The sequence below is a fragment of the Mesoplodon bidens genome, assembly GCF_964165515.1.
Source record: "Mesoplodon bidens genome assembly, chromosome: 1".
NCBI classification, from domain to species: Eukaryota; Metazoa; Chordata; class Mammalia; order Artiodactyla; family Ziphiidae; genus Mesoplodon; species Mesoplodon bidens.
In genome coordinates this window covers 173,215,538-173,242,292 of record NC_138176.1, presented here as the reverse complement: position 1 = coordinate 173,242,292, position 26,755 = coordinate 173,215,538, and the positions used below count along the sequence as shown (strand labels likewise).

The window sequence follows — 26,755 nt, the reverse complement described above, 5'->3', positions numbered from 1 at the left end:
ATAATAAAAAAGCCAAAGGCATGCATGTGCTAATTTCAAGTCCTTCCCAAGCATTCACACTGGCAAACAGCAGAATGCCCAATACAACGAAATGTGGCCAAAAAAACAAAGAAAGCACTGCAGTTTGGTGGTGAAAAGTCTTAAGAATGATTTTAGGATTATGGCCCGTAACAATAAAAGTATGTGGAGAGAATGCCAAACTCATTCAGGCAGTAAACAGATTGTTTGAATTCACACAAGGGCTAAAAGGGATTACAGAATTCCATCTACCAAATCAGGTTGAAAGACAGAAAGGATAAAGTAGTGATGTAATTTGAATCCAGGGAAGAACACCATCTGAAGCGGGAGCTTGGAGTCTTACTAATACAGCAATTATTAGAGAAAAAAAAAAAAAGAAAGAAAGCTCCCCCGACCGCCTCACAGTGTCAGACACCAAGATACCAAGTTTCAGTCCTGTTCAAAAGTCTCCAGCCAATAAACCGTTAACTGCAGGTCTCCAGAGATGCTAACTGCAGTGTTAGTTAGAAATAACTTCAATTTGGGGACTTCCCTGGCAGTCCAGTGGTTAAAACTTCGCCTTCCAGTACAAGGGGTGCGGGTTCGATCCCTGATCAGGGAGCTGAGATCCCACATGACTTGGGGCCAAAAAACCAAAACATAAAACAGAAGCAATATTGTAACAAATTCAATACTTTAAAAACGGCCCCCATCAAAAAAACAAATCTTAAAAAAAAGAAGTAACTTCAATTTGCCTAAAATGATGTTTGTTCCCTTAAAGGTTATTTACATCTCCAGGTAGGTACATAGTGCTTTAAGGCCCTAAGCCCCTGGAGTAAAAACCACTTGGGTTTAAATCCTAGCTTCTGCCACTAGGTGTGTGACCTTGGGCAACTTTTTACATTTCTCTAGAACTCAGGCATACCATCTGTAAAATGGGGATAATAATTATTATTTTTCAGGGTTATAAAGAGTCAGTGAATTGAGCACAGCACCTAGCTCAAGCAAGCTCTCAATAATTGTGAGCTATCGTTATTACATTATCTAGTTTCGTTTTTCTATCTCTTGTAAATGATGACATTGTCCCTTCCCCCTTTCTCTAAGGGTTATTTTGAGGGAGTGGTCTCAAGAAAGACAGTAGGGCATTATGACCCAGACAATTCTTACTGTCGCACACTTGTCTTACGCAGGTTTGAGGATGAATTAAAGCCACGAAATGGAAGTTTCCATTATATGACGGTAACTGGCCTCCTGTCTCCACCCTACACACTGCAAACCTCATGAAGGAAAAATTATTCAAGCTTCTCCACTGCTAATACTCCTTGCTCCCCCTCATCCCACTCTCGACGGGCTTCCTAGTGCCTGTAGTACAAAGTAAAAAGTCTTTGGATACTGAAGGTGTACGTACAACTTAGGTTCGTCCACATTTGCAACCTTCGGGAACATCCGTGTACTCGACCTCATTTCCTTCTCTCCCTCGCATTTGACATACGTTCCTTCGTTTGCACTTTAACTTGCATTGATCTCGGTACCAGGACTGCCCTCCACTCTTCTTACAGAAATGAGGCTTGCTTGTTTTTTGGGGTTTGTTTTCGTTTTTCCCTAAAAGCTGTCACTAGGAACCTCGGTGGTATGCGAGCCAGCACAACCAAAAATTATTTATTAGGCGTCACTTGTTCGCGCAGTTTTCAAGAATGCAAACCACTATTCAGAGAACAACCCGAAATCGGGTGCCGCAAGCGGCTGATGGGTCACTGAGATTACAAAATGGGAGACATTAAAAGAGAGAGAATGCGAAAGCGAGAAGAGGAAACGAGGAGTGATCTGCAGGGAAACTTCAATCATGAACATCCTCCTCCTCGCCCCCAACGAGGCCCACGTTGGGGCGGCTGGGCCAGCAGTGCCAAAGCCGGGGGAAGGAGCCCCAGCCCGAGAACCCAAATCAGGGCCTGGTGGACACTTATATCTTCCCGGCTGAGAAGCCCTATTTTTACCGCATAATACAAACATGGTGGACAAGAAAAGCCCTCCCCGCGCTTGGCGGCCGAACCACGTGGCTCCCTTTCCACGCAGGTGACGCTGAGGTAAGGGCGGGGCCTTTACCGAACTTGTTCTTGGTGCGGCAGAGCAGCAGAGAACTTTTCCACACCCCGACGTCACGGTTCCTGCAACATAGGACCACTATTGCCTCTTCACATCCTCCCCGAGAGAGCAGAAAGGTGACCTCTGAGGATCTGACAGTTTTATGGGAAGCAAAAAAGTGGAGTTCGCAACCTCTTTAACTGGACTAGCTCCGAGATCTTCTCCACCTCTCCCCCCAACAACCGGGCTTCTCACCAACGCGCAAGCGCACTTCCTGCCGTTCGCGCCAAGGCTGGGCCGACTCTCTTGTCTCGCGTGAGTGGGGCCGGCCGGTCTTCCTTGCTCTCGCTCCGCCCCCTCCTCCTCGCTCGCTCTCTCCCATCCCCCCAAGCCAGTCGCTCTGCTGCGCAGCTCCCTTAGCGGTTGCCGCCGCCGGAGACGGTTGGAAGAACCGTGTGGGAGCGCTGCACTAGGCGGGCGACTTCTCCCTGCTCACAACCGGACCCCCCGAGCACCGGAGTCGGCGCTACTGTCGCCCAACAGGGTATCTGAAGTAAAAGGGGGTAGGTTGGGCTGGTGGTTTCGAGAGCGGAGTCGGGAGAAGGACGAAAGAGCGACTGGGAGGGGGTGGGGCTGCGGGGGGGGGGAGTGTGGAGGTCGCCGCTCGGAGGCGGCCAGGCTGCGCCTCCCAGGCGATCTCCCACTTCAAGGAGGGCGGCCTGCCGGGGGGAGGATTTACTCAGGTGGAATTCAGTGAACGAAACCGAGCCCCGAAGTGGGGGTCATCCAGCACTTCCCCTCCTTTCCCTGCTGGTTTGGCCTCCGCCATTTTGGGTACGGCGGCGCGGCCACCTCAGCTTCCCGCCCTTCTCCTCTCTTTCTGTTTTTTGTCCCTCAGCTTCCGAAAACTGATTTAGAAGTCCGGGGGGTGGTTAAAGGTCCGTGGAAGGGATGAGGGTGGGGAAGGAAGCGAGCACGGAAAGGCTGGGCACTTGGGTGGCGGGAGGATCTGGGCCGTCGGGCGCGCTCCCGATGGAAATGGCGCCAGATGGGCCTGGTCTCCCACCGCGGCCTCCCTTCCTCCGCAGTCTCGGCTGGGCTACCTGGGCCGGCGGGACTGCGAGTGACTTCTGACGCAGATTCCCAAGATGAGAGAGGCTGGAGCTGGGGGAGGAAAGCCAATGGCGACGAAGGCGCTCAACTCCCAAATCCAGGACAAAGGAGCCAGACGGCCTCCTTTGTAATTCCGCCGCCCGGTGGCGAAGGTTTTTAAGCCAGGCTTGGCTGCCGGGCGGGGAGGGGGGGAAGGGGCGTACTCTCCCTAGCTCTTTGGTCTCTAGGGCAGCTAGATAAACGAAAAGTCTCCGGGGCGGAATAAAGGACGCTTAGCTGGCCCTTATAGTCCAGATTTGGAACTTCGAAAAGAGTACGTACTCATTTTCCAAAGGGTTTTTTTTTTCCACGCTTCTCTTAAACGTATCGAAATACTTTGTGGGTAATTGTTTTGTAAGCAGAAAAGCGGGTGACTTACCAGATAGGAATGTGAAACGAACTTATTTCAAATAGGTCGTCTGGATCCAGTGAACTGTGGAACTAGGCTTTTGGAACCTGTGGGTGGGGGTGGGATGGTTTAGCAATGGTTTTGTGTAGTTTGGTAAATATTGATTGGGTTAGAATTTAAGTAGGAGTTTTATTTTGGGGAAACGGTTGTTAAAACACAACCAGTGATGGCAAAACTGTGTGTATAGGAATTATTAAATCTCCAAGGGTTGTATTTTGTGCAGAGATTGTTTGGGCATTAAGGCTGTAGAAGTAAGATACTTCAAAATACAGTTAGAGTTTATTTTGGTAGCTAAGCATGTTTTCTATTTGGTGTAGGACTGTAGTAACGTTTTGACCAAGAAAATAAGCCTGCTCAACAGAAAGACAAACTGCAAGTTCAGTCATGTGATGCTGTGATGATTTTCGGTCCTTAGAACAGTCGGAGAACTGGTTCTGTAATTTTCACTGAAGACCGTACAAAAGGGACAGGCAGGCTGTCTATTTTTCCAGCTTTAAAAACAAAAAACTCTTCCTGTTGTTGAAGATGTTTTATGATTCTTGTGTACTTTGAAAAGACAGCCCAGAGTTGCCTATACTAGTTTCCTAGTATGTGATGTAACAGTTTCCCTGATTGGATTACTCTAGAAACCTTTTTTTCCGCCCTCTTTTTCATCTCCATCATCATCTGGAAATCCATCTAATTGCTTTTATATTTTTAATAACTGTTCTTCTGGTGTTCTTGGCTGAACTGCAGTGGCTGGTAACACTGTTCTAGAGAAGAACTTGATCATTTTAGAGACCTCACCACCTTTAGGTACTAGAGGTGTCTCTAATTTTGTTTTTATTTAAAATTAATGATGGGACTTCCTTGGCGGTCCAGTGGTTAAGACGCCGCGCTCCTGATGCAGGGGGCACGGGTTCCATCCCTAGTCGGGGAACTAAGATCCCACATGCCTCATGGTGCGGCCAAAAAAATAAAAAATTCAGTTAAGGAGCAAGCACAGTGAAAGGGAAGTGATGTAAAATTACCATGTTAAGCATTTCATCACCACATATTGACCAAATTTTGAAGTTCCTTCTCATTTTTTTTAGCGGCAGTGGACTACCATTTAAAAAGTTATTAATGCATCAAACCCTTACTGAATGTATTATACTTCGGAAAATAGTATATGCCTCTATGTTAAAAGGAATTTTATCTCTTGGCCTCTGTTAGATGCGTTTTCTTAACAGCTTTGGGATACAGTTCACATACCATAGACTTCACCCATTTAAAATCACACAACATGTGGTCTTTTGTGACTGGCTTTTTCCACTTGGCATAATGTTTAGGAAATTATATTTAAAATCTCATATAGAACTGACTAAAGTTATTTTAGTATTTCAACTGCTGGTATTTTAATTGGTGCTAACACTAGGAATTCTTTAAAAAGCATTGTGATCAGCTATGACACTTGCAAAGAAGGGTTGAGGTGGATTATCCTGAATAATTAGGAAATGCCATTTAGGTAGTTGCCGAGACAGCTTTATTAAGGTATTAGAACAGATTGTCTTTCTTTATGTGTTTAGAGTTCGTCTTGGTTTTGTTTTATAAATAGAATTCTAGGTTCAAATTTTGAGTTTTGAAGAGATTAGAGTATGGCTTTCTTTATTGTGTACTCTTCATACACATGGGATGGAGAGTCACCCTATAAAATAGTTTGTCTTCCGAATCTGCTTTACTTATCCTGATTTAAACTTGTGTTAACAGCTTGGTATTTTTTATAGGCTATGTTTGTTGTTTTTATATAGGTCTCATTGATATAAGCTGATCCAAAAATCAGAACTAGTTTGCTTGCCAAGTATTTCTTGGAAAGTGCTAATAAGATTTATAGTAAAGATACGTCAGGTTTCTTTTTTTTTTTTTTTTTTTTTTGGTATTTGTTCCTGAAACAGTACCTTTACATTGAAAAAAAGGAATGTTCTAAATGAAATAAAGCCACCACATCTACGGTCTTTTCACAACAGATTAGATTGGCTTTGCAAAGTTCTTAAGTTTTTCATGAGGAAGTTAACATTTGAGGTTAGAGTCTCCCTATTTTTTCCCATTCTGTTCTTCAATTCCCCTTTGTAGAAAACAGTTTTTAGGTTGCTGCCTGTTTTTGTTAAGAAAATGATAAAGATCTCCAAAATGTCTCAACTTTTTTCTCAAAGCCCACTTTCAGGGTGACTCTAGAGCTATTTTTTAATTGTCTAGCTAATCACATATCCTAGTAAACATTTCCAGAGACCCCTTTTTTTCCTCTTTCTCTTTGCTTTAGACAGTTCCTAAGGACACTTGAAAACTTAAGCCTTTGTTGACTTTGAAAGACTTGTAACAGTCCTTACTTCCTTTCAAGATTCAGGATGGTTTCCTATCCTTTAAGGTTCAGTTATTTTGTTTGTGGGTTATTTCATTAGTTTTACAGGGCCCCTTAAAATCCAATAACAATGGCCACCATTGAATGATTACCATGTTGCAGACCAAGCACGGATTCCTTAACAGTCCAGTGAGGTATAAGTACCACTGCTGCACTTCACAGTTAAATGCAGAGGTTAAGTAGTTTGCTTAAATTAAGTAGCCAGTGAGTGGCAGACTAGGGATTCAAACCCAGGGTTTCCTTTCTCTTAAAAGTTCTTCCCAGTTATTTGTGTGTATAATAATTAGTTGTAATGTCAGATAAAAATTTGTATTCCTATTTTGAACATCTGTGTCTAGAGTGGCACTTAGCGTTTAAAAAAAACAGCGAAACAAGTACCAAATGTGATTAATGTGATTCGTATGCCAGAGGTATTTGCTTAATCACATTTGGATAATTTCTACATTAGCTTATTTTAAATGTGTGGATTCTAGGGGAAAAAATTTTACTCTTTTGAGATGCTACCCCTAACAGTTGCACTGATAATTAGATTTGTGAAATTAAATATTAGTGAATACTGTTTATATGAAATATAATCCTCAAGCTTAAAGGAATCAAGTGAACAAATTGTTTTGTTTACAGGGGAGGAGGTGGTGAGGGAAAGGTTTGAAATATTCAGGTGAGTAGGATTCCTACAGCTGCATAGTGAAATTTATAAGATGTGGTAAGTTTCTGCAGCTGAAGGACTTCTGCATTAACCTCTTTAAAATGTTCGGGAATTTTAAAAGAAAGGATGATTGTCTCTTGGGAAGGGAATTTGGTGGATGGGTTCTTTGGGGGGGGGAAGGAGGGTGTCTCGTACCATTTTTAATACTTTTTGAATGTGATTGCATTACTTTTTTAAAAGTTCTGTTTGAAGTAGTGAGTAAACTGGTTTTTAATATTACTATCTTCAATAATTTCCAAACAGGTGGCTTCAAAAAACTGATTGAAAGCCATTCACTTTTGAGTGCCCTTTTATCTCAATTTTAAAACTTAGCCTAATTAACTCAGTAATTGTAAAACTTGCTTTTGGGGAGTGTTTAAATCAGGTTTAAACACAGATAGGAATTTTTCCCCCTTCGAAAACAATTTGCTGTGTTCAGAATTATAGTGCATCTATTAAGTTGAGACTTTTAGTACCATTTTTCCAACATCAAAGGAGAATACTCATTGTACTTGTGACTTAGGCTCTTACTGTGAATGAATGATGGTACTATGTACAACTTTTGGGTAACTAAGTTTTAAAGAATTTGCATAGCTATTCAAGTGAATAATAAAACCTGGAAATTTTGAGATGTGAGGAAGAGGCTAGAGTTGACATTAAGATGACAGGGTGAAGAAATAGAGTTTGAAGACTGATGGTGGAATTATGTAAGTTTTCTTAAAATTGGTTAATATATAATATTTGATACTTAGAAATTCAGTACTTTGGGAGGGGGGTCAGGTTTCACTGCCTTTTCCCAGTCTTTTTGCCTACCCCCAAATAGAAAGGTGTTGTGCCGTTGTATCGTGACGCTGTCACTGAACCATAGTTAACATTTCCTGTTGTGCACCACTGAGAGGTGTTTCTTCAGTACCTCTGGCAAGAGTATATTTTGATTGACTGCTTTATGTGCTTGTTTATTTTTTATAGCATTTAAATCAAACGGTATTGAGATGGATTGGGTTATGAAACATAATGGTCCAAATGACGCTAGTGATGGGACAGTACGACTTCGTGGACTGCCATTTGGTTGCAGCAAAGAGGAAATAGTTCAGTTCTTTCAAGGTACCTCTAGTATTAGTCAAAGTTTAGTAGTATTTTAATTTTATATTTCTATTACTCAGTTTTTAATTTGTAAAACCCATTTGTTTGGGGGACTTTTTGATTTGAGTATATCTGGGTTAATGTATTAAGTTACAAAATGTGCTCCAGTTAATATTCAATACAGAATGTGTAAAAATATATGAAACCTAACTAATAGGCAATAAACTTAATTGAGTAATTATATGTGATGAATCATGAAGTAGCATATGGAGCATAGTTAAGTTTGCTTTCTTTTTTTTTTTCCATGTAATATTAGGTGGGCTTTTAAAGTGTGTGTAATTTTAAAAGACATTGGTCGCAGAAAAATTTTTATGTAATCCAATAATATTTGAAAAAAATCTTCCTTTTATATTATGGGGTGATGGGAAAACTAAGCTTTTTTGTTTTGTTTTGTTTAGACTTGTTTTAAATATTTGATTCAGATGGGAATGTTTCAGCCTTTAACACTGTTCCCCTTGATGGGGTTATTTGTCCTTGGGTTAAAGGGTTGGAAATCGTGCCAAATGGGATAACATTGACGATGGACTACCAGGGGAGAAGCACAGGGGAGGCCTTCGTGCAGTTTGCTTCAAAGGAGATAGCAGAAAATGCTCTGGGGAAACACAAGGAAAGAATAGGGCACAGGTGGGGATGGAGAGTTTGGGATGGTGTTAAATTTTTATTTTTGGGGGTTGTGGGTCACTATTGCTTAAATGGGGGGGTAACAGTAACATTTTTCTGGGGTAGTTTAAAAGAATTGATAATTATCTAAATTTAACTTGGAAACTACAGATTTGGGTGGGGAATTAATGCTATAATAGTTTGCTTAAATTAAAATTAGATTGTTTCCATTTTTTGTAGGATGTTGTTGATAAATGTTTTTGTATAATCACCTGTTTTCTCTAAACACCTATTACATACTAAAGGAAACAAGCTTAAAATTATATTTTGTGAATTGTTTTCAAATGATTTGTATGTAAAACTTAAATATTAATTATTTAAGTTTGTAGGTGTAAAAAATGTTAACTTTTGGTGTATTTAGGCAATTTAAATTGGGTTATATTTAGATGTAGAAAAACTTACTGCATTTTGCCCAATATTTTATTTACTCTAGTACGTTTATGCTGAAACCTGTACCTTAAACCGTTTTCAAATAGGTATATTGAGATCTTCAGAAGTAGCAGGAGTGAAATCAAAGGATTTTATGATCCACCAAGAAGATTGCTGGGCCAGCGACCGGGACCATATGATAGACCAATAGGAGGAAGAGGGGGTTATTATGGAGCTGGGCGTGGAAGTATGTATGACAGAATGCGACGAGGAGGTGATGGATATGATGGTGGTATGTGTATCTAATGAACAAAGGTTCTGTTGTCATTTTCTTAATGTTCCTGACACTTTGTCAAGAAATACAGAAATGGCAGTAATTCAGTACCTACTAGGTTTTAAAACCTGTTCATGAAAAGATGGATTCCCATGGCCAGCTATGGGACTTGATTGATGCACATATTGGCACCTGGTTTACTTACACAAAAATTTTTAAAAGATTGTTACATTTTGACATTTTCTGTTTGGCATCAGAGTGAAAATTAATTTTGATGTCTAACTGTATCCTTTTCATATTTTTAATTTCCACCAAGTGTTAACTGATTTTTTCATATGCACTAAGTTGGAAGTTGCAAACTTTGTGGGAGGGCGGAGTTGCCAGACTGCTTGCCACAAAACATGCTTTTGTAAACTGGATTATAGAATTTGTCTCTTCAAAGCTTATTCATGTATTTCTCCTTAAATTACACAGGTTATGGAGGTTTTGATGACTATGGTGGCTATAATAATTATGGCTATGGAAATGATGGCTTTGATGACAGAATGAGAGATGGAAGAGGTAACATAAATATTAAAGACATAGTCATTTTTAGGTGAATTTCAGTATTTGCTTTACATGCACTTAGTGGTAATATAGGTGACTTGTATATAAAAGTCAACTCAGGCATATTTCAGTGCATTCATGCATAGGGCTTTATACAGATGTATACTTACAGGAAAATTCTCCATTTGATATTTAGAACAACTATAAGTATTAAGATTTCTTGGGATTGTCAAAAAAAGGGGGTGTAAATAGGAAAAGTGTGTATAGGGAAGAAATAATCTTTGGAAATTTTATTCTCTAGGTATGGGAGGACATGGCTATGGTGGAGCTGCTGATGCAAGCTCTGGTTTTCATGGTGGTCATTTTGTACATATGAGGGGATTACCTTTCCGTGCAACTGAAAATGACATCGCTAATGTGAGTAATTTTAGTAATTCATTAGTGACTTTATGCATAATCATAGTCTCTAAATTTTGAAAACTCTTTAATGTACTCATCTTTGTCTTTTTAGTTTTAATGTTAAAAATCCCTTTAATATGAAAATACTTATGTCCTTACCTTCACTAGTTGATGAATATGTATGTGTCCATTGTGTGCCAGCCTACATAGGATTCAAGCAAGTTAAAAGCTACATTTATAAAGTCCAGTTAATAATTTCGTGAAAGACTGACGAGCAGAGTGGTGATAACTGGAAGATTATTTCCTTGTTGTGTCAAGTTTTGAAAGTGTTGTAAATATGTGACAAGTCAGTAAGTTTTAGTGGTGTGGTTTGGCTTTCTAGGCTTATGTGGTGATCAGAAATTGAACTGAAAATAATGGTGGTAGATGCTGCTATTACTGATTTGAAACTGGTTTGTTTCAAATGGTTAGAGAATCAGCAAATTTCAGCCCATGGGGCCAAGTCAGTCACTGAGTAGTTGTGATAGAGACCCAGTGGCCTACAAAGCTGAGGGTACTTACTTATCAACTAGCACTTAAAGAAAAATTTTGCTGTTGATCTTACCGGGAACCAATTGGACTAAGTTCCAGGTGCCTTTTGGGGTCACTTAAATCTGGTTAACTTGTGATTAGAACTAAATGATGTATGTTGGGAGCTCTGCATATACAGTGGGGTAGGTTTATCAAACTCCATTGTTCTGAGTCATTTAACACCCAATTTCTCTGCATATGTCAGTGTCAGGTGACTTTTTTCAAACAGTTTTGAAATACCTTTCTTGGGAGTGGGCCAAGGGAGCTTATTCTTCTCCTTCTCAGTATAGTAAGGAAAATATGGCTTTTTCATTTGTTTAAGGTAAACTGTTCTCTAGCTTAGAAATGTTTTTTAAATTTAATATCCCCTGGCTTATTTTAAAAGACATCTCTTCTTTGCATTTGTTTTAATATACTTAAAACCAAAGTGTGTGGTAATTGGCTTTCAGTAATCTAAATAGAAAAGTAAAATAAGTGTTTTCTTTAGTTCTTCTCACCACTAAATCCAATCCGAGTGCATATTGATATTGGAGCTGATGGCAGAGCAACAGGAGAAGCAGATGTAGAGTTTGTGACACATGAAGATGCAGTAGCTGCCATGTCTAAAGATAAGAATAACATGCGTAAGTGGTATAACTTTCTCATTTGTAATTCCTCAAATGTAAGAGGTTCTGGGATCTGTAGGTAACTCTTAGCAGTCTGGGGCCTGAAACCATGTGGCCTCTAATAAGTTAAGACTTCAGTGGCTTTCTAGGGGGCTTTCTATTGAAGTTTACTCAGACTCTTAATACTTGACAGATTATTAGAGTTTAAGTTACTAAAGAGGGAAAAAAAGTATGTTTTTTGTACTTGGCTGAGTTTCTATGCCGTTTGCAAATTGTTTCTTAACGTATTCATTGATAACTTGGGTAAGTTATTCCTGCATGTCATCAAATCTGGCCACATATCAGTCACTTGATACTTAATAAGTTGTTCCAGACCCTACCCTCAAGCTACCCTCAATATTCTAATTCAGTACTATGAATGGGCCTGGAATATATTTTTAAGACGTATACCAGCACGTTCTAAAATAATGAGTCAGCCCTTTTATAGATGAGGAAACTGAGGCGTCAAACACTTGTTACTTGTTCAAGCTTGAACAGTTTGAACAAAACTTAGATTTTAGTCCTATCTGGCCTTCACTTTGTCACTCCACTAGGAATTTGCAAGCATACTTTTTCAAGTTAATATTAGCCAGTCAACCTTTTCACACTTACGATAAATTTGATCCATCATTCCTTTCTCCCATATTACTTTTTTTTCCCTAAAGAACATCGATACATTGAACTCTTCTTGAATTCAACTCCTGGAGGCGGCTCTGGAATGGGAGGTTCTGGAATGGGAGCCTATGGCAGAGATGGAATGGGTATGTAAAGTTTTTAAAATAAGCTGACTTAGACACTTAGCAATCAGTCTCAAACTTTTTTTCTTTTCTTTAAAGATAATCAGGGAGGCTATGGATCTGTTGGAAGAATGGGAATGGGGAACAATTACAGTGGAGGATATGGTACTCCTGATGGCCTGGGTGGTTATGGTAAGTGTCTGGTTACTCTGGTTCAGTTTGTGTTAGTCCCCTTATGTGGTACAGAGTTAAAGTTCATTTATTGTTCTTTTTGTTTTTAAATATTTATTTACTTATTTGGTTGCACTGGGCCTTACTAGTTGCAGCAGGCAGGCTCCTTAGTTGTGGTTCACCAGCTCCTTAATTGCAGCATGCGAACTCTTAGTTGCAGCATGCATGTGGGATCTAGTTCCCTGACCCGGGATTGAACCTGGGCCCCCCGCTATTGGGAGCACGGAGTCTTACTATGCCACCAGTGAAGTCCCTTTTTTTGTTGTTTTGTTTTTTAATTGGAGTATAGTTGATTTACAATGTTGTATATGTTTTTTATATCTTCTAAACGGTTCTTAATGTCTTTTTTTCCCTAAGGCCGTGGTGGTGGAGGCAGTGGCGGTTACTATGGGCAAGGTGGCATGAGTGGAGGTGGATGGCGTGGGATGTACTGAAGCGTAACCACTGATAAAAAAGTCCTGACAACAGCATCTGGTCTACTAGACTTTCTTACAGATTTAATTTCTTTTGTATTTTAAGAACTTTATAATGACTGAAGGAATGTGTTTTCAAACTATTATTTGGTAAAGCAACAGATTGTGATGGGAAAATCTGTTTTCTGTAGGTTTTATTTGTTGCATACTTTGACTTAAAAAAATAAATTTTTATATTCAAACCACTGATGTTGATACTTTTTATATACTAGCTACTCCTGAGGATGTGCTGCTTTCATAAGATTTGGGTTGATGTATTTTACTATTAGCTCTACAAGAAGTAGTTTAGTGTAATCTTAGAGGACAGTGGTTCACCTCTGCATAAACTACAAGTCTTAACAAGCAGACATGTAGAATAGAGCTTGGAAAATAATTAGTGTAACTCTTTAATAATTTCTCCTTGACAATACTGTAAATATAAAACCTTAAAGATGAGTTTAGGCGGCTTCAGGAGTATAAATTCAGCTAATTCTATATTATTATTTTTCAAAAGTCATTTATCAGGCATAGCTCTGAAATGTTAATGATCTAAGAGGAGGTATCTGGCTATATGAATATTCATAATTATGTTACCTGCAGATGGGAGTGTTGAAAGTTTAAATTCTAGCCCTAGATTTTAGAATAAATCCCCTCAGCACTTGACTGACATACCAAAAAAATGTTTCCCTAAAGTGATAGTTGAAAGTTCTCAAAATGTCTTAGACTAAGTTAAGGTTCTCAGTGACATGAGAATTCAGTGCAAGTACAAAGATATTTACCATGGAGTATAATTCTCACAGGTGTATTTTTCAGTTTCCAGCCCAATAGTTAAAGCATATGGTTTTTTAATAACTGTATAGATGACTACTTTAAAAAAATGTAAGACACAAGTCCATGTCTTGAGAGTCTTGCGATCGGATTTTGCATCTGATATGTTTGGAGTTTTAGAGCCATTATGTTAAAAAATTATTAATGTAGCAAGGAAAAGGTGCTTTTTTACTTTTAATCCCTTTGATCAATATGGCTTTTTTCCAAATTGGCTAATGGATCAAAATGAAACCTGTCAATGTGAATTCAGTTATTGAACTTGTTACTTGTTTTTGCTAGAAATGTTATTAATAAATATTGTGGGAGATAAGAGTAATGGCGTCTGTCCTAGAATGCTTTGTGTCAGTTACTGATTATAAATCAAATTGGTAGAAGGTACTATGTCTAATTGAAGATTAGAGTGACTAAGGAATGATTTCTGCTTGTTAGAGAAGGCAGCTTGATAACATAAGTGGAGCCTATCAACTGGAGCAGTGATTCATCTTACTGCCTGTACTCCCTTAATTACCTATTTAAGTACTAGGCTCATACCACTTTTTAAAAAAAGATGACGTGCTTTTATTTCCCCAGGATTACCTATTAAAACGTACACCTTCTAAAGTGGGCTAATTTTTCAAATCTTTTATTTGTTATATAAAATTCACATTTTAAAACTGGATAGAAGAATTACAATCACAATTCCTTGGCACCATGATAGCATCACTGTGGTAGTACTCCTAGATGAGGGAATGGTATGTGAAGTTCACAAAGTACAAATTGACAGTTCTGTAACATAAAATCCAAAATTAGTAGAATGGTTTCTAGATAAAAGTCAAAACAAAATGGAGCAACTTGTATTACGGTCATAAAAGCCTGCCTACAAAAAGCCCAAATCAATGGCGATGACATGAGTTTTGGGTGGCAAAGAATTTAAAGGGGGACTAAAAATCATGGTTTATTTGTTGAATGAAACCAGCCTTGGAATTTAAGAGAATCACATTTTAAATTTAAGCAGTTATAAAAAACAGTATTTGAAACTTTTTATTTTTGCTTATTCTCATTTTCAGCAATCATAAAAATGTTAATCCAATCCCATCAGTACAAAATAGTTCCAAGAATATAATTCATGTCTCAAATACTCCTATCAGAGCATTGACCACCTATAAATTGGTATGTCAGTTCTAACAACACCGAAAACTGGATTAGGGAGAAGATAAATCTGAAAGTAAAACAATGGTTTCATACTTTGGCAATTAAAAAAATTAAATAATTTTAAACTTCAATGGAAGAATGTACTCAGGAAACAATCCTATAGAATAAGCAACCATATCCTAGCGGGGAGGGAGGTAGCCATGATTCATTAATGCTCTTAGGAGTAATGTAGATACCTATGACATGTTTAAAAGGTTCTCAGACTTAAAGTGCGTGATTTAAATTAGGCTTAAAAGTAGAACCCCAAGTGGTGAGGCTGTTCAAATGGTTAATTATACAAGGGTAACTGTATTAAATTCTTGCTATGGCAGGGATTAGTGTTTATTGACCTTCATGCTTGAAATAGTTAAGTATGAAATTAATGGCAGGGCTGAAACTACATCTTTACTCCAGGCCCTGGCTTGGAGGTGCTCAGTAAATGGTAAATATGTTATTCTGTATATATGCTGTAGTGGTAGACTGCTACAGTGTAGTGCTTCCTAAAAGTTACTGGAATGGAAACGTAATACAGACGTTTTTTACTCAAGACTGTCATATCAAAAGCAAAGTTTTATTGCATTTTAGATTTCTTCTTAAATGCTTAGGGGAGAATCAAATCAGTAGCCTGTAATCCCTGCTATCCTACATTTTTTTCTGGGGAAGGGTTTATGTTTTGACTTGCAAAGGGGGTGTGAGTCCTCCCTAAGAAATGCATATGGAATTTTAACTTACTTTCAAAATAAGTTTTCAGGCAAAATAATACCTCTAACGCACTGTTACCTGAAAGTTATCAGCAAATGTCACATTGGCTTTTTAGAGAAGGAAGGCCTTTTCTAATGCAAAATGGGCAGAGTAAGGCAGAGCAAATATTGAAATCTTACCAAGGTAATGAAAAATGTGTTGAAATATAAATACTTCTAAAATGTGCATTTCCAATCTTTCAGAACTGTGAAGCTTTAAAGTGCATTAAGAAAATTACAGGCACCATCAAATATCAGTTTGACAACCTGGAGAATAAAACAATCTGAAGCCCTATTTTTAAGGTCTTTACAAAATAAGGCAAATGTGTTAGCTATGCTATCTGACCTCTCAATGGCATTAAGAAAAGAGTTACATGATTACTACATCAGGAATTAGGATAAAGTTACTGTAAAGCATGCCCTATCAAATTCTTTCTGAATTACAGTGGGGAGGAAATGTCAAATTATACAATTTATAATTCCCGTGAGTTGAATATGTGGAAAGTAAAACTGGTACCAATGCTGTCTGAAAGCTGCTTAAGAAGGACTGTCTGAATACGCTGTATACACGTTCATACATAACATTCATCGTAGGTACTTTTCATACATAAGAATTTAGTTCTGGAGTATTATGGCAAGTTAGATGAGCATCTTTGAATCAGTAACGCGTGACAGGAATCACAAACCCGTACTGGCTTTGGTGAAGAAGGCAAAGGCAGTTCGTTGTCAGAGCAAGCATTACAGAAAATTTCCCCACAGTTTCTACAATGGTGCTATTAAATGGAAAAATCAGAGAAAAAAATTTTGAGTAAAATTAGCCATATTTGCAACGTAACTTTTGGACTCACTTCCTATCTCCCTTACCTTTCTCTTAGAGAGTGAGAATTCCTTTTCACAAAGTTTACAATGTGTTGCTTCTTTGTCTTTCAACCAAACCAGTCCCTAGTAGGAGGAAAAATACAAATATTAATGCTCAAGTTGGTAACAAACTTACATGTGAAAATATTTTCAACCAAGAGCATTTTATAGGAATAGATACGTAGATTAGCCAAAAATGAGTCCTTTTCTTTGAGAGATATACTGAAATAGTTGTATATTTAACAAGTGTGGAATTTGCTTCAAAATAATCTGGGTGAGGAAGAAGGGATGTGGGTTGAATATAAATAAAGCAAGGTTGGCCATATATTGATAAATAGTGAAAGTGGGTCATGGTTCATTTTATTCTTCTCTTTACAACAGAATATTTGAACATTTCCATGACAAGTGTTTTTAACAAAAATCTATTATGGATAGTAATTCTCTTTAAGGAAAGAACCCTAGTAAACCTACATCGTTGGAAATGCCTCAGATTAACTGTGTGGTTTCCTTTACTCAGAACTACCTATTAGATCTGTGGGAAAGAACTACAAGACAGAGCTGCCAAGTAAACTGAAAAACGTAACAGTCAAAACTTTTTATCTTAGGTATTGGCATATCCCAATGATCTGTACTGTTCTAGGGTGTGATGGCTAAGGAGTGAATATGATTTGAACCTAATACATTTTTAGAGGGTGTCAAATTCAGAACCAGGCAGATTGATCTCCTGACACTAAACATGGTCCTAAAGTAAATCGCTTGAGGAAATTGGATCCCAAAGATTACAGGCGGGGAATTTTGAAGTGTGTCCATATTTCACTGGAGATCAAAGAAGCCTAACTAAAAGAATTGTGGGCTGACTCACATGATAACTTCTTTTTGAAGGGGCTATTTTATCTTGAAGATTATGAGTTTGGAGGAACTAAGGTGATTGACAGTGGAAAGAATCAGAACATGTGAAATTCCTTAAAAATTTATTGACTTAAATAACTTAGTCTGTGTTACACATAATTTAAAAAAAAAAAACCCTTTACACACACACAAAAAAGGAAAGAACCCTAAAGAATATCCAGTCCAAAAACGCTTAAGGATAAATTTTCATTATGTGAAATGCATGAATCTGGCATTATGTATATATACCTTATATACAGCAAATGCACAAAATTTGAAGAGATTTTGGAAATCAGAGTTCGTTATTTTAGGTAAGACTTCACCTTAAATTCAGTTCTACACTGCTATTAATTTCCCTCACCTTCTGTAACTCACAAATTTAATAGTTACTATGTAAACTTTAGTGGCAAATATAAGTAGTGTTGAACAGGTGGAAGTTAACTTGATACCTAAAATTTCTAACTTGACCCATTCTTTGTTGTTGTTGTTGATTTAAATTGAAAACAATTATTGAAGAATATGGAGGGAAAATTTTGACCCATTCTTAACTACCCAAGCTCTTGGCTAGAAAAAGCATTTTTTTTCCCTATGAAAGCAACTTTGTTAGGTGGTGCCCATTTTATTTCAAGAAGACCTAAGTGAAAGAAGAGTCCTCTGCTTCTGATTAATCTCATCGCATCCCCCTTTCAGAAACAGCCCAGGCTAAGCTACGTTGCCACTGCTTCCAAAGAACCAAGTATATCTGATTACCACTTGGGAGATGGAACAAGTGCCACCTACAACAGTGTACCTCTAAGGCATAAGACCTTTACCAGCTAATGAGAGAAAAATCTTCCAAGCAGAAGAGCCCACAGACATATTTCTCAAAAGCCTGAGTTGTCTTGAAAGCCTTTTCTACCTGACAGAATTCTTTGAAGAAAGTGAGACGAGGACTAAGTATTCACAGATCAAGGTCACAAGGTTAATATCAGCTGTTTTTATTTCACAGTCTTAACCAGCAGCTATTATCTGATATAGCAGAGGTAAGACTAATGGTGTTGGGTTACTGCACTTCAGGCAGTCTAAGGCTCCTTAGAACACAGGATTGTAAGAAGTGAAGGTTTAAAAAAAAAAAAGGGAAAACCTAGACAGCTCATATCAGACACACCAGCAGAGTCATATGACTTGAATCGTGGAATTTTTTTTTAAAGCAAGATGGGGCCGTAAAGATAATTCAATCCAACTTGAAGAACACCATAAAAAGGAAAGTGATTTGCCAAATGTCCCAAAGCCACCTAGTGGAAGCAACTTTGCTTCCTGCCCAGCTATATTTGTAAGGGATGGAGAGCCTGATGTGAAGCAGATTTCCAAGCAGTATCATTTGGTTCAGAAGTAACCTTCTGACATCAGGGTTGAGCTTCCAACCTTATTTCCAGACTTATTTTAATTTTAATTTGACTGAACTTACCCTGCCCCTCTCCCAAAGAGAAAAGCTGTACACTGTAGGGTAAGCCTAGTGTATTAGCTGGAAGGGACCTCAGAGATCAGCACCTTCAAGCTTTCATTTTACAGATAAGAAAACTTGAGACCCAGAGAGCTGAAGGAGCTTCCTCAATGAAACAAAGCTGTTTACAAGCAGAGCCAAAACTAGAAGGGAGGAAACTACTGCTCGGCAAACAAATGGCTATTTTTCTCTGCCCAGTTCCAGAATGTCAGCCACCCAGCTTAAATCCTCCAAACAGGAATATTAGAGGATCCTTCTCTAGAGAAAGTCAACTGTCCCAGAGAGAAGTCTTGTAGGTACTAACATTGAGAAAGGATACACATCAGTTTGGTAGTTAACAGATTTCTCTATGCTTGAGGCCTACCAGTCTATTACAACCCACCCCCATCCACCTAACCAACACACACAGGGCTTTCAAGACTTTTTTTGTGTCTTTTATTGAAATTGGGAGATTACCCAACATTTATTTGAGGAAAGATTGGGGCATGAGGTACTCCAACCAAAGAACAAACCCAAGAATGGAATTCAGAAGAAACAGAATGGCAGTAGCAAAAGAAAACTTAAAGAAACTATAATGAATATCCTCAGAGATGAAATAACAGGATGTTATTATTATTATTTTTTTTTGCGGTACGCGGGCCTCTCACTGTTGTGGCCTCTCCCATTGTGGAGCACAGGCTCCGGACGCGCAGGCTCAGCAGCCATGGCTCACGGGCCCAGCCGCTCCGCGGCATGTGGGATCCTCCTGGACCGGGGCACGAACCCGTGTCCCCTGCATCGGCAGGCGGACTCTCAACCACTGCGCCACCAGGGAAGCCCAGGATGCTATTTTAAAAAGGAAAAATGAGTGAATAAAAGCCTGCTGAGGGACTTCCCTGGTGGCACAGTGGTTAAGAGTCCACCTACCAATGCAGGGGACACGGGTTCGATCCCTGGTCCGGGAAGGTCCCACGTGCCGCGGAGCAACTAAGCCCATGCGCCACAACTACTGAGCCTGCACTCTAGAGCCCGCGAGCCACAACTACTGAAGCCCGTGTGCTCCTAGAGCCCACGCTCTGCAACAAGACAAGCCACCGCAATAAGCCTGCGCACCACAACTAAGAGTAGCCCCCGCTCACCACAACTAGAGAAAGCCCGCACACAGCAACAAAGACCCAACAGAGCCAAAAATAAATAAATTAATTTAAAAAAGAGCCTGCTGAATATTAAAAATATGGTAGCAGAAATAAAAAAGTCTCACAGAAGGCTGAACCTGAATCCAACCAAGCCTTTAGATTTAATTTCCAGTTTACAGGCTTAAATAAGGGGATAGAGTAACAAATTTAAGACTACTATGAACAAGCAATCAGATAAAATCTGAAATGTGAGAAACTGTAGGACAGCTGTTCCAGACCCATCAACTGGACAATAGCAAGGACCAAAAAAAAAAAAAAGACAAAAGTCACATATGAATCCATTTTCATACATATAAAAACAGGGAAATCTGGATAATATTTTGTTAAAGCTAGACATGAATGATAAAACTATAAGAAAAACAACATAATGATTAACAAAAAATAGAGGACTGTTACTATAGGGAGGGAAATGCAATCAGGGAGTACACATGTTCTATTATAAGCTAAAACAGAGTATGCCAGTGTTTTTAAGTTATACTAAGTGTGTCCTCTTTTGCATATATGATATATATTTAACAGTGAAAAAATTTTACAGAGTTTTAAAAAACGACAGTTGGGCAGACATCCCTACATATCTCCTAAAAAAAGTGTGAAAGCAGAATAAAGGCATACAGATTCATAAAATCTTTATCTTCATTCACCATTTCCTAGGAGGCTACTAGAGGAAGCGTTGCCCAGTGGGGATTCCCTGGCAGTCCAGTGGTTAGGACTCCACACTGTCACTGCAGAGGGCCAGGGTTCAATCCCTGGTCGGGGAACTAAAATCCCACAAGCCATGTGACATGGCCAAAAAAAAAACCAAAAACAGTTGAAAGAACGAATGGAAGCAAAGGGAAATACCAAGACAAGAGTGACCAGACCAGGGACTTCCTTGGTGGTGCAGTGGTTAAGAATCTGTCTGCCAATTCAGGGGACACAGGTTCAATCCCTGGTCCGGGAAGATCCCACATGCCGCAGAACAACTAAGCCCGTGCGCCACAACTACTGAAGCCTGCACGCCTAGAGCCCGTGCTCCACAACAAGAGAAGCCACTGCAAAAAGAAGCCCGCACACCGCAACAAAAAGTAGCCCCCACTAGCCTCAACTAGAGAAAGCCCACGCGCAGCAACGAAGACCCAACGCAGCCAAAAATAAATAAAATAAATAAATTTATTAAAAAAAAAAAAAAAAAAGAAAAAGAGTGACCAGACCAGACAGGAGCAGGAAAGCAGAGACTCCAGGAGGGATGACTCCGATGGAAAAAGAAAACTAACCAGTTACCCGATTCATTTTACCATATGAAAACCTTTTATCAAGAAGCACTTTACAGAATTGTTTGAAAGTATAAGAAAACTCTGATGCTCAAATACAACAAAACTTAAAGGGGCGGGTAGGGGGAGAGTAAATATTAACTCCAGAGAAAATAAAAAGTAGTTCAAGAAAGAAAATATAATTGCAATATACTACCTGGTCCAGCAAGGAACAATATTTAAATAGTCATAATAAAGAATACACAGTAAATAAATGTCACAAAAACTTTTACTTAATTATACTGGGAGGGCAGTGAAGAGAAGACAGACCAGAGTGAGACTGAACAAAATTCCTCATCCACCATGCTAATGAGGCAATAGATAGGTCTAAATAGTACTTAAGAAAAAGGGGAATAAATACCAGAAGAAGCAACTAAAGGAATTAAAAGTAGCCTCCTTCTGGTGGCAGGAGCTGGGGTGGATAAGGCACAAGAGGGTGAAAACAAGAGACTGCTTCCATTTTTTTTTTAAGTCTTCCTAGTACAATTTGACTTTTTAAATTACTTTCACGTAACACTTTGATAAACCAAATGGGTAGCTTGTGTAGTAGGAAGCCATCTGTCACTGAAGTACTCACACAGGGACTGTATTTTCTCCTGTGTTGTAAAGAGATTCTTGCATCCAGATACATTCAGAACCATATACTAACAAATTGTACCAAATCACTTTCACATACATTAACTTACTCAATATTCAAAGCAACCCTATGCAAAATCATAAGCCAATTTCAGAAGAGAAAACTGAGACTCCAAGGGGATATTTGACTTGATGAAGGTCAAAAACTAGTAAGTAATAGACTAGCACAGGAATCTAAGGATTATCAAATTCAAAGGCAATTTCACTCTATCATGCCACACTTTGTAGGAAAGTGGACAAAATTATTTCCAAGGTCATTTCCAACATGAGGAATTTTAATAATGTGTTCTAGAGGTATAGGGAAGAGATGGACCCCATCATACAAGCTCCCCATTCAGTGCTTCTGCTTCTATATATCCCAGGATTCAATAATAGTACACAGGGCCTTACCTTTACTGGAGACTCACATATATCCATACCTTCCTACTTGAGGAAAATACTTACACTCACCTGCAATGCTTTGTTGGCTTCTTTTATATCTTCTATTTTAAGTTTTGATCTAAAAAGATTATAAATAGGTCCAAATTTCAGTACACATTTTAAAATATAGACCATCTAGTAATTCATTAGAAAGGTATTGAATTTTCATAGAATATAAAATTGTATATACTATATTATTCTAATGACCTTCTTTGGCTAGTGGGATTATATTTAATATTTTCCGATATTTCCAAAATGTCCTAAAGCAAAAATAGTTTTGAGATTTAAAATTTGCTTTTTTAAAGTAACAATATTGGGCGTCCCTGGTGGCTCAGTGGTTAAAAATCAGCCTGCCAATGCAGGGGACGTGGGTTCGAGCCCTGGTTTGGGAAGATCCCACATGCCGCAGAGCAACTAAGCCACAACTACTGAAGCTCACGCGTCTAGAGCCCGTGCTCTGCAACAAGAGAAGCCACCGCAATGAGAAGCCCAGGCACTGCAACAAAGAGTAGCCCCCGCTTGACGCAACTAGAGAAAGCCTGTGTGAAGTAATGAAGACCCAACGCAGCCAAAAATAAATAAATAAATTTATAAATTAAAAAAAAAAAGAAAGCATATTGGTGTTTTCATGCAGTTATGACTACTAATGACAGCTATCATTTACTGTAGGCTTATGATGTACCAGACACTATGCTATAAACTTTGCAAGCATAATGTCATTTAGTCTTCAAAAACACTTACAAAGATGAAAAAAGTGAGGCCTGCTGAAGTTTAGGTGGTAACTGGGGAAGCCACAATTCATACCCTGGTCCTCTAAGACCCCAAAGCTGACAGGTTAACCATTATGAACACTATTTCTCTAGCAGATGCAAAAGAGTGGTAAGTGAGAGTGGAAATATTAAGGAAGATATAATTGTGATAGTTTTTCACCTTTTGAAAATACATATTAACATACAGACTATAAATAACAATATTTAATTATCTGTGATCCCACTACCCAGAGATGATAATCTCTAAATATCAATGAATATGTGTATTTCAAATGGAAAAATTATTTACACAGTTTCCCACATGACTTAACAACATATCCTGATAGGCTTAGAACTACTGACTTGTTATTAACTATCTGCCACATCATTATATTAAATGGTTACATGGTATACCATGAAAAAGAATATGAAGTATGTAGTTTATATAATTATCCAGTGCTGAACTTTCAACTTGTTTCAAGTTTTTTGCCACAAAACTGTTCATTAAAGTTGAAATGACCAAAACATTTGTATTATTTTTCTTAGGATAACAACTTAGAAATAAAATTACTGGATCAAAAGGTACATAAAATACTAAAGTCTCTGCTACTGAAGCAGAACATTAGGAAACTTGCTTTGTCCTACAAATGCTCTTTGTTCCAAGACATAAAAACAAAGTGTTACTACCAAACGTAAGGTAGATAGCTAGTGGGAAGCAGCCGCATAGCACAGGGAGATGAGCTCGGTGCTTTGTGACCGCTTGGAGGGGTGGGATAGGGAGGGTGGGAGGGAGACGCAAAAGGGAGGGGATATGGGAACATATGTATATGTATAACTGATTAAATTTGTTATAAAGCAGAAAAAAAATCAAACAAACAAACTCATAGAAAAACAGATCAGATTTGTGGTTACTGGAGGTGGGGGTTAGGGGAAGGGGGATTGGATGAAGGTGGTCAAAATGTACAAATTTCCAGTTATAAGATAAATAAGTATTAGAGATGTAAAATACAACAGGATAAATATAATTAACACTGCTGTATGTTACATATGAAAGTTAAGAGAGTAAATCCTAAGAGTTCTCATCACAAGGAAGAAAATTTTTTTTCTATTTCTTTTATTTTGTATTTATATGAGGTGATGGATGGTCACTAAATTTACTGTGGTAATCATTTCATGGTGTATGTAACTCAAATCATTATAATGTACACCTTAAACTTATACAGTGCTGTATGTCAATTATACCTTAATAAAACTGGAAGGAAAAAAATCCCCAAAAAAAAAAACCCAAAGTGTTAGTCTTTTATCTGGCGCATAATGACTCTTATAGTGGGAATAATCAATGTAAAATTACACAGTATAAAAATATTAACAGAGTAATCAAATTTTCTTGGCTGAATTCACATGTACAAAATATATCCAAGGAAAATTGATGCTGGTGGGAATTTTGGCCAAAACAGTAACTACTATATAGAAAAACTGAGTATGGAATAAAAGAGCTTACTTAATGGCATTCACTACAGAAATACTTTCTATATGAAAATTTACTGGTATTGATATATTTCTGGTTAAAATGCCTCTATTCATAAATATGGACTCTAAAAAGCTTGCCCCCTTCTGATAAGAACTGCCAAAGTACCTAAAGAAAAAGAGTATCAGTTACAGTTCCAATAAACACAATGTACAAGAACACCTTTTCCTTGTCCTAGACAAGGAACAGATGTCTATATTATTCATTTTAATTAAATTCTATTTAGAAATATGTATTTGTTTGTGAAAATATTTCCACAGCATAAAAACAGCATAGAGAAGGGTCAAAATAAAACATGAGAATGTAATAAATGTGATACAATTATGACACTATAGGAAAACATCCATAAATTATACAAAGCCTCTGATAATCCTGAAACCCCTCCTTTGAGGAAAAAAGTCTGTAAGTTTCTTTATATGGAAAGAATAGCATTTACAGAATACTACATTTGGAAGAGTCCTGGTAATTTCTTTTTTAAACTAAAAGTTTTTCTCCTTGGAATTTAAGCCTCAATGAGGATAAGGGAAAAGCTGGTTTTCCTCCTTCAGGTATTCTAAACTGTCAGTCATTATGACACAGATTAGTCTAGATTTTCTTACTTGAATATTTCATCCTAATATTTCATATATTCCATGTTTTCTTCAAATATGAATAGTTCAAGTTTATTTCATTTCTTTAATCCTCAAATTAGATAGTCTATCTACTACAATTATAACTTATTCAGAATAATAATTAACATTTAAAGCCTTTTAAGGGACTTCCCTGGTGGCGTAGTGGTTAAGAATCCGCCTGCCAATTCTTGGGACACGGGTTCAAGCCCTGGTCCAGGAAGATCCCACATGCCACGGAGCAACTAAGCCCGTGAGCCACAACTACTGAGCCTGCGCTCTAGAGCCTGCGAGCCGCAACTACTGAAGCCGGCACACCTAGAGTCCGTGCTCCGCAACAACAGAAGCCACTGCAATGAGAAGCCCATGCACGGCAATGAAGAGTAGACCCCGCTTGACGCAACTAGAGAAAGCCCGTGCAGAGCAACGAAGACCCAACGGAACCAAAAAAAAAAGTGCTCTTATAAAAAACTAAAATAAAAAAATAAAGCCTTTTAAAATCTACCAAAATTTCTCTTTATAAGAATCCTTCAATAAGAAACCAATTAAGAGTAAATATTTAATTATTAAAAGTATTTTTCGGGCTTCCCTGGTGGCGCAGTGGCTGAGAGTCCGCCTGCCGATGCAGGGGACACGGGTTCGTGCCCCGGTCCGGGAGGATCCCACATGCCGCGGAGCGGCTGGGCCTGTGGGTCGTGGCCGCTGGGCCTGCGTGTCCGGAGCCTGTGCTCCGCAACGGGAGAGGCCACACCAGTGGGAGGCCCGCATACCGCAAAAAAAAAAAAAAAAAAAAAAAAGTATTTTTCTAGGGGCTTCCCTGGTGGCGCAGTGGTTGAGAGTCCGCCTGCCGATGCAGGGGACATGGGTTCGTGCCCCGGTCCCGGAGGATCCCACATGCCGCGGAGCGGCTGGGTCCGTGAGCCATGGCCGCTGAGCCTGCGTGTCCAGAGCCTGTGCTCCGCAACGGGAAGAGGCCACAGCAGTGAGAGGCCCACGTACAGCAAAAAAAAAAAGTATTTTTCTAATTAAAAGTAATCATTTACATTTAAAATTGCTGGTTCAGAAAGTAGGCATGGGAAAGTAACTTTCAGATCCATCCTGCTCATCTTACAGACACGAAAACTGATATTCTGCTTGTGATGAGGAAAGGCACTGGGCTAGGTGCCTTCCCATACTTATTCTGTTAATCAGAAAAAGAGCCCTATACAGATTTTATAACTCTCCATTTTACAAATGGAGAAATGGGCCTAAAGCCGTTAAATAAACAGCCCTAAGTCACATAGCTGATAAACCGTAGGAGGGATACTTTTTCCTGTGAGTGATATTAATGAATACTAATTTTTGAATTTGGTCATAGATTTTTAAAAAATATTTGTTTTATTTATTAATTTTATTTATTTGGTTGTGCCAGGTCTTGGTTGCAGCATCTGTGCTCTTTAGTCGCGGCCAGCTGGCTCCTTAGTTGTGGCATGTGAAATCTCAGTTGTGGCATGCAGGTGGGATCTAGTTCCCTGACCAGGGATCAAACCTGAGCTCCCTGCATTGGGAGTGCCGAGTCTTAACCACTGCACCACCAGTGAAGTTCCTAGTCATTGCTTAAAATGCAGATCTTGAATGGTAAGCTTGAAAACTATTTTCTGAAATATTAATTTTCCC

At 38.7% G+C, this 26,755-nt stretch overlaps 3 protein-coding genes across 10 annotated transcripts in view; 1 reads left to right on the top strand and 2 right to left on the bottom strand.

The window, feature by feature from the left end:
- The window catches only part of PBLD (phenazine biosynthesis like protein domain containing), a 42,662-nt gene extending 34,998 nt beyond the window's left edge, over positions 1-7,664 (bottom strand). Inside the window, exon 1 of one of the 5 annotated variants that reach the window (XM_081250740.1) lies at positions 3,183-7,664. The gene's annotated coding sequence lies outside the window, so the exon portion shown is untranslated. Of the gene's footprint in view, positions 1-1,405; positions 2,013-2,100; positions 2,203-2,271; positions 2,366-3,182 lie in introns of those variants that run through there. The other 4 variants (XM_081250741.1, XM_081250742.1, XM_081250739.1 and 1 more) reach the window with 4 other exon arrangements.
- HNRNPH3 (heterogeneous nuclear ribonucleoprotein H3) lies at positions 2,315-12,933 on the top strand. Of its 4 annotated transcripts, none has more exons than XM_081250702.1 (10): positions 2,315-2,394; positions 7,672-7,806; positions 8,331-8,469; positions 8,982-9,166; positions 9,623-9,709; positions 9,996-10,111; positions 11,151-11,286; positions 11,973-12,068; positions 12,144-12,236; positions 12,633-12,933. In XM_081250702.1, exons 2-10 carry the CDS (start codon positions 7,695-7,697, stop codon positions 12,707-12,709), a joined length of 1,041 nt encoding a protein of 346 aa, XP_081106828.1. In that variant the 5' UTR covers positions 2,315-2,394; positions 7,672-7,694; the 3' UTR covers positions 12,710-12,933. The 4 variants fall into 4 exon arrangements, with proteins under 4 accessions (XP_081106828.1, XP_081106830.1, XP_081106831.1 ...); XM_081250704.1 differs by lacking the exon at positions 2,315-2,394 and adding an exon at positions 2,446-2,642; XM_081250705.1 differs by lacking the exon at positions 2,315-2,394 and adding an exon at positions 2,500-2,623.
- Positions 12,934-14,161: 1,228 nt separating this feature from the next.
- RUFY2 (RUN and FYVE domain containing 2) overlaps positions 14,162-26,755 on the bottom strand; it is a 50,904-nt gene continuing 38,310 nt past the window's right edge. The window contains 3 exon segments of the mRNA XM_081224360.1: positions 14,162-16,238; positions 16,330-16,407; positions 22,245-22,293. Coding sequence (XP_081080486.1) covers positions 16,095-16,238; positions 16,330-16,407; positions 22,245-22,293 — 271 coding nt within the window. The 3' untranslated portion in view covers positions 14,162-16,094.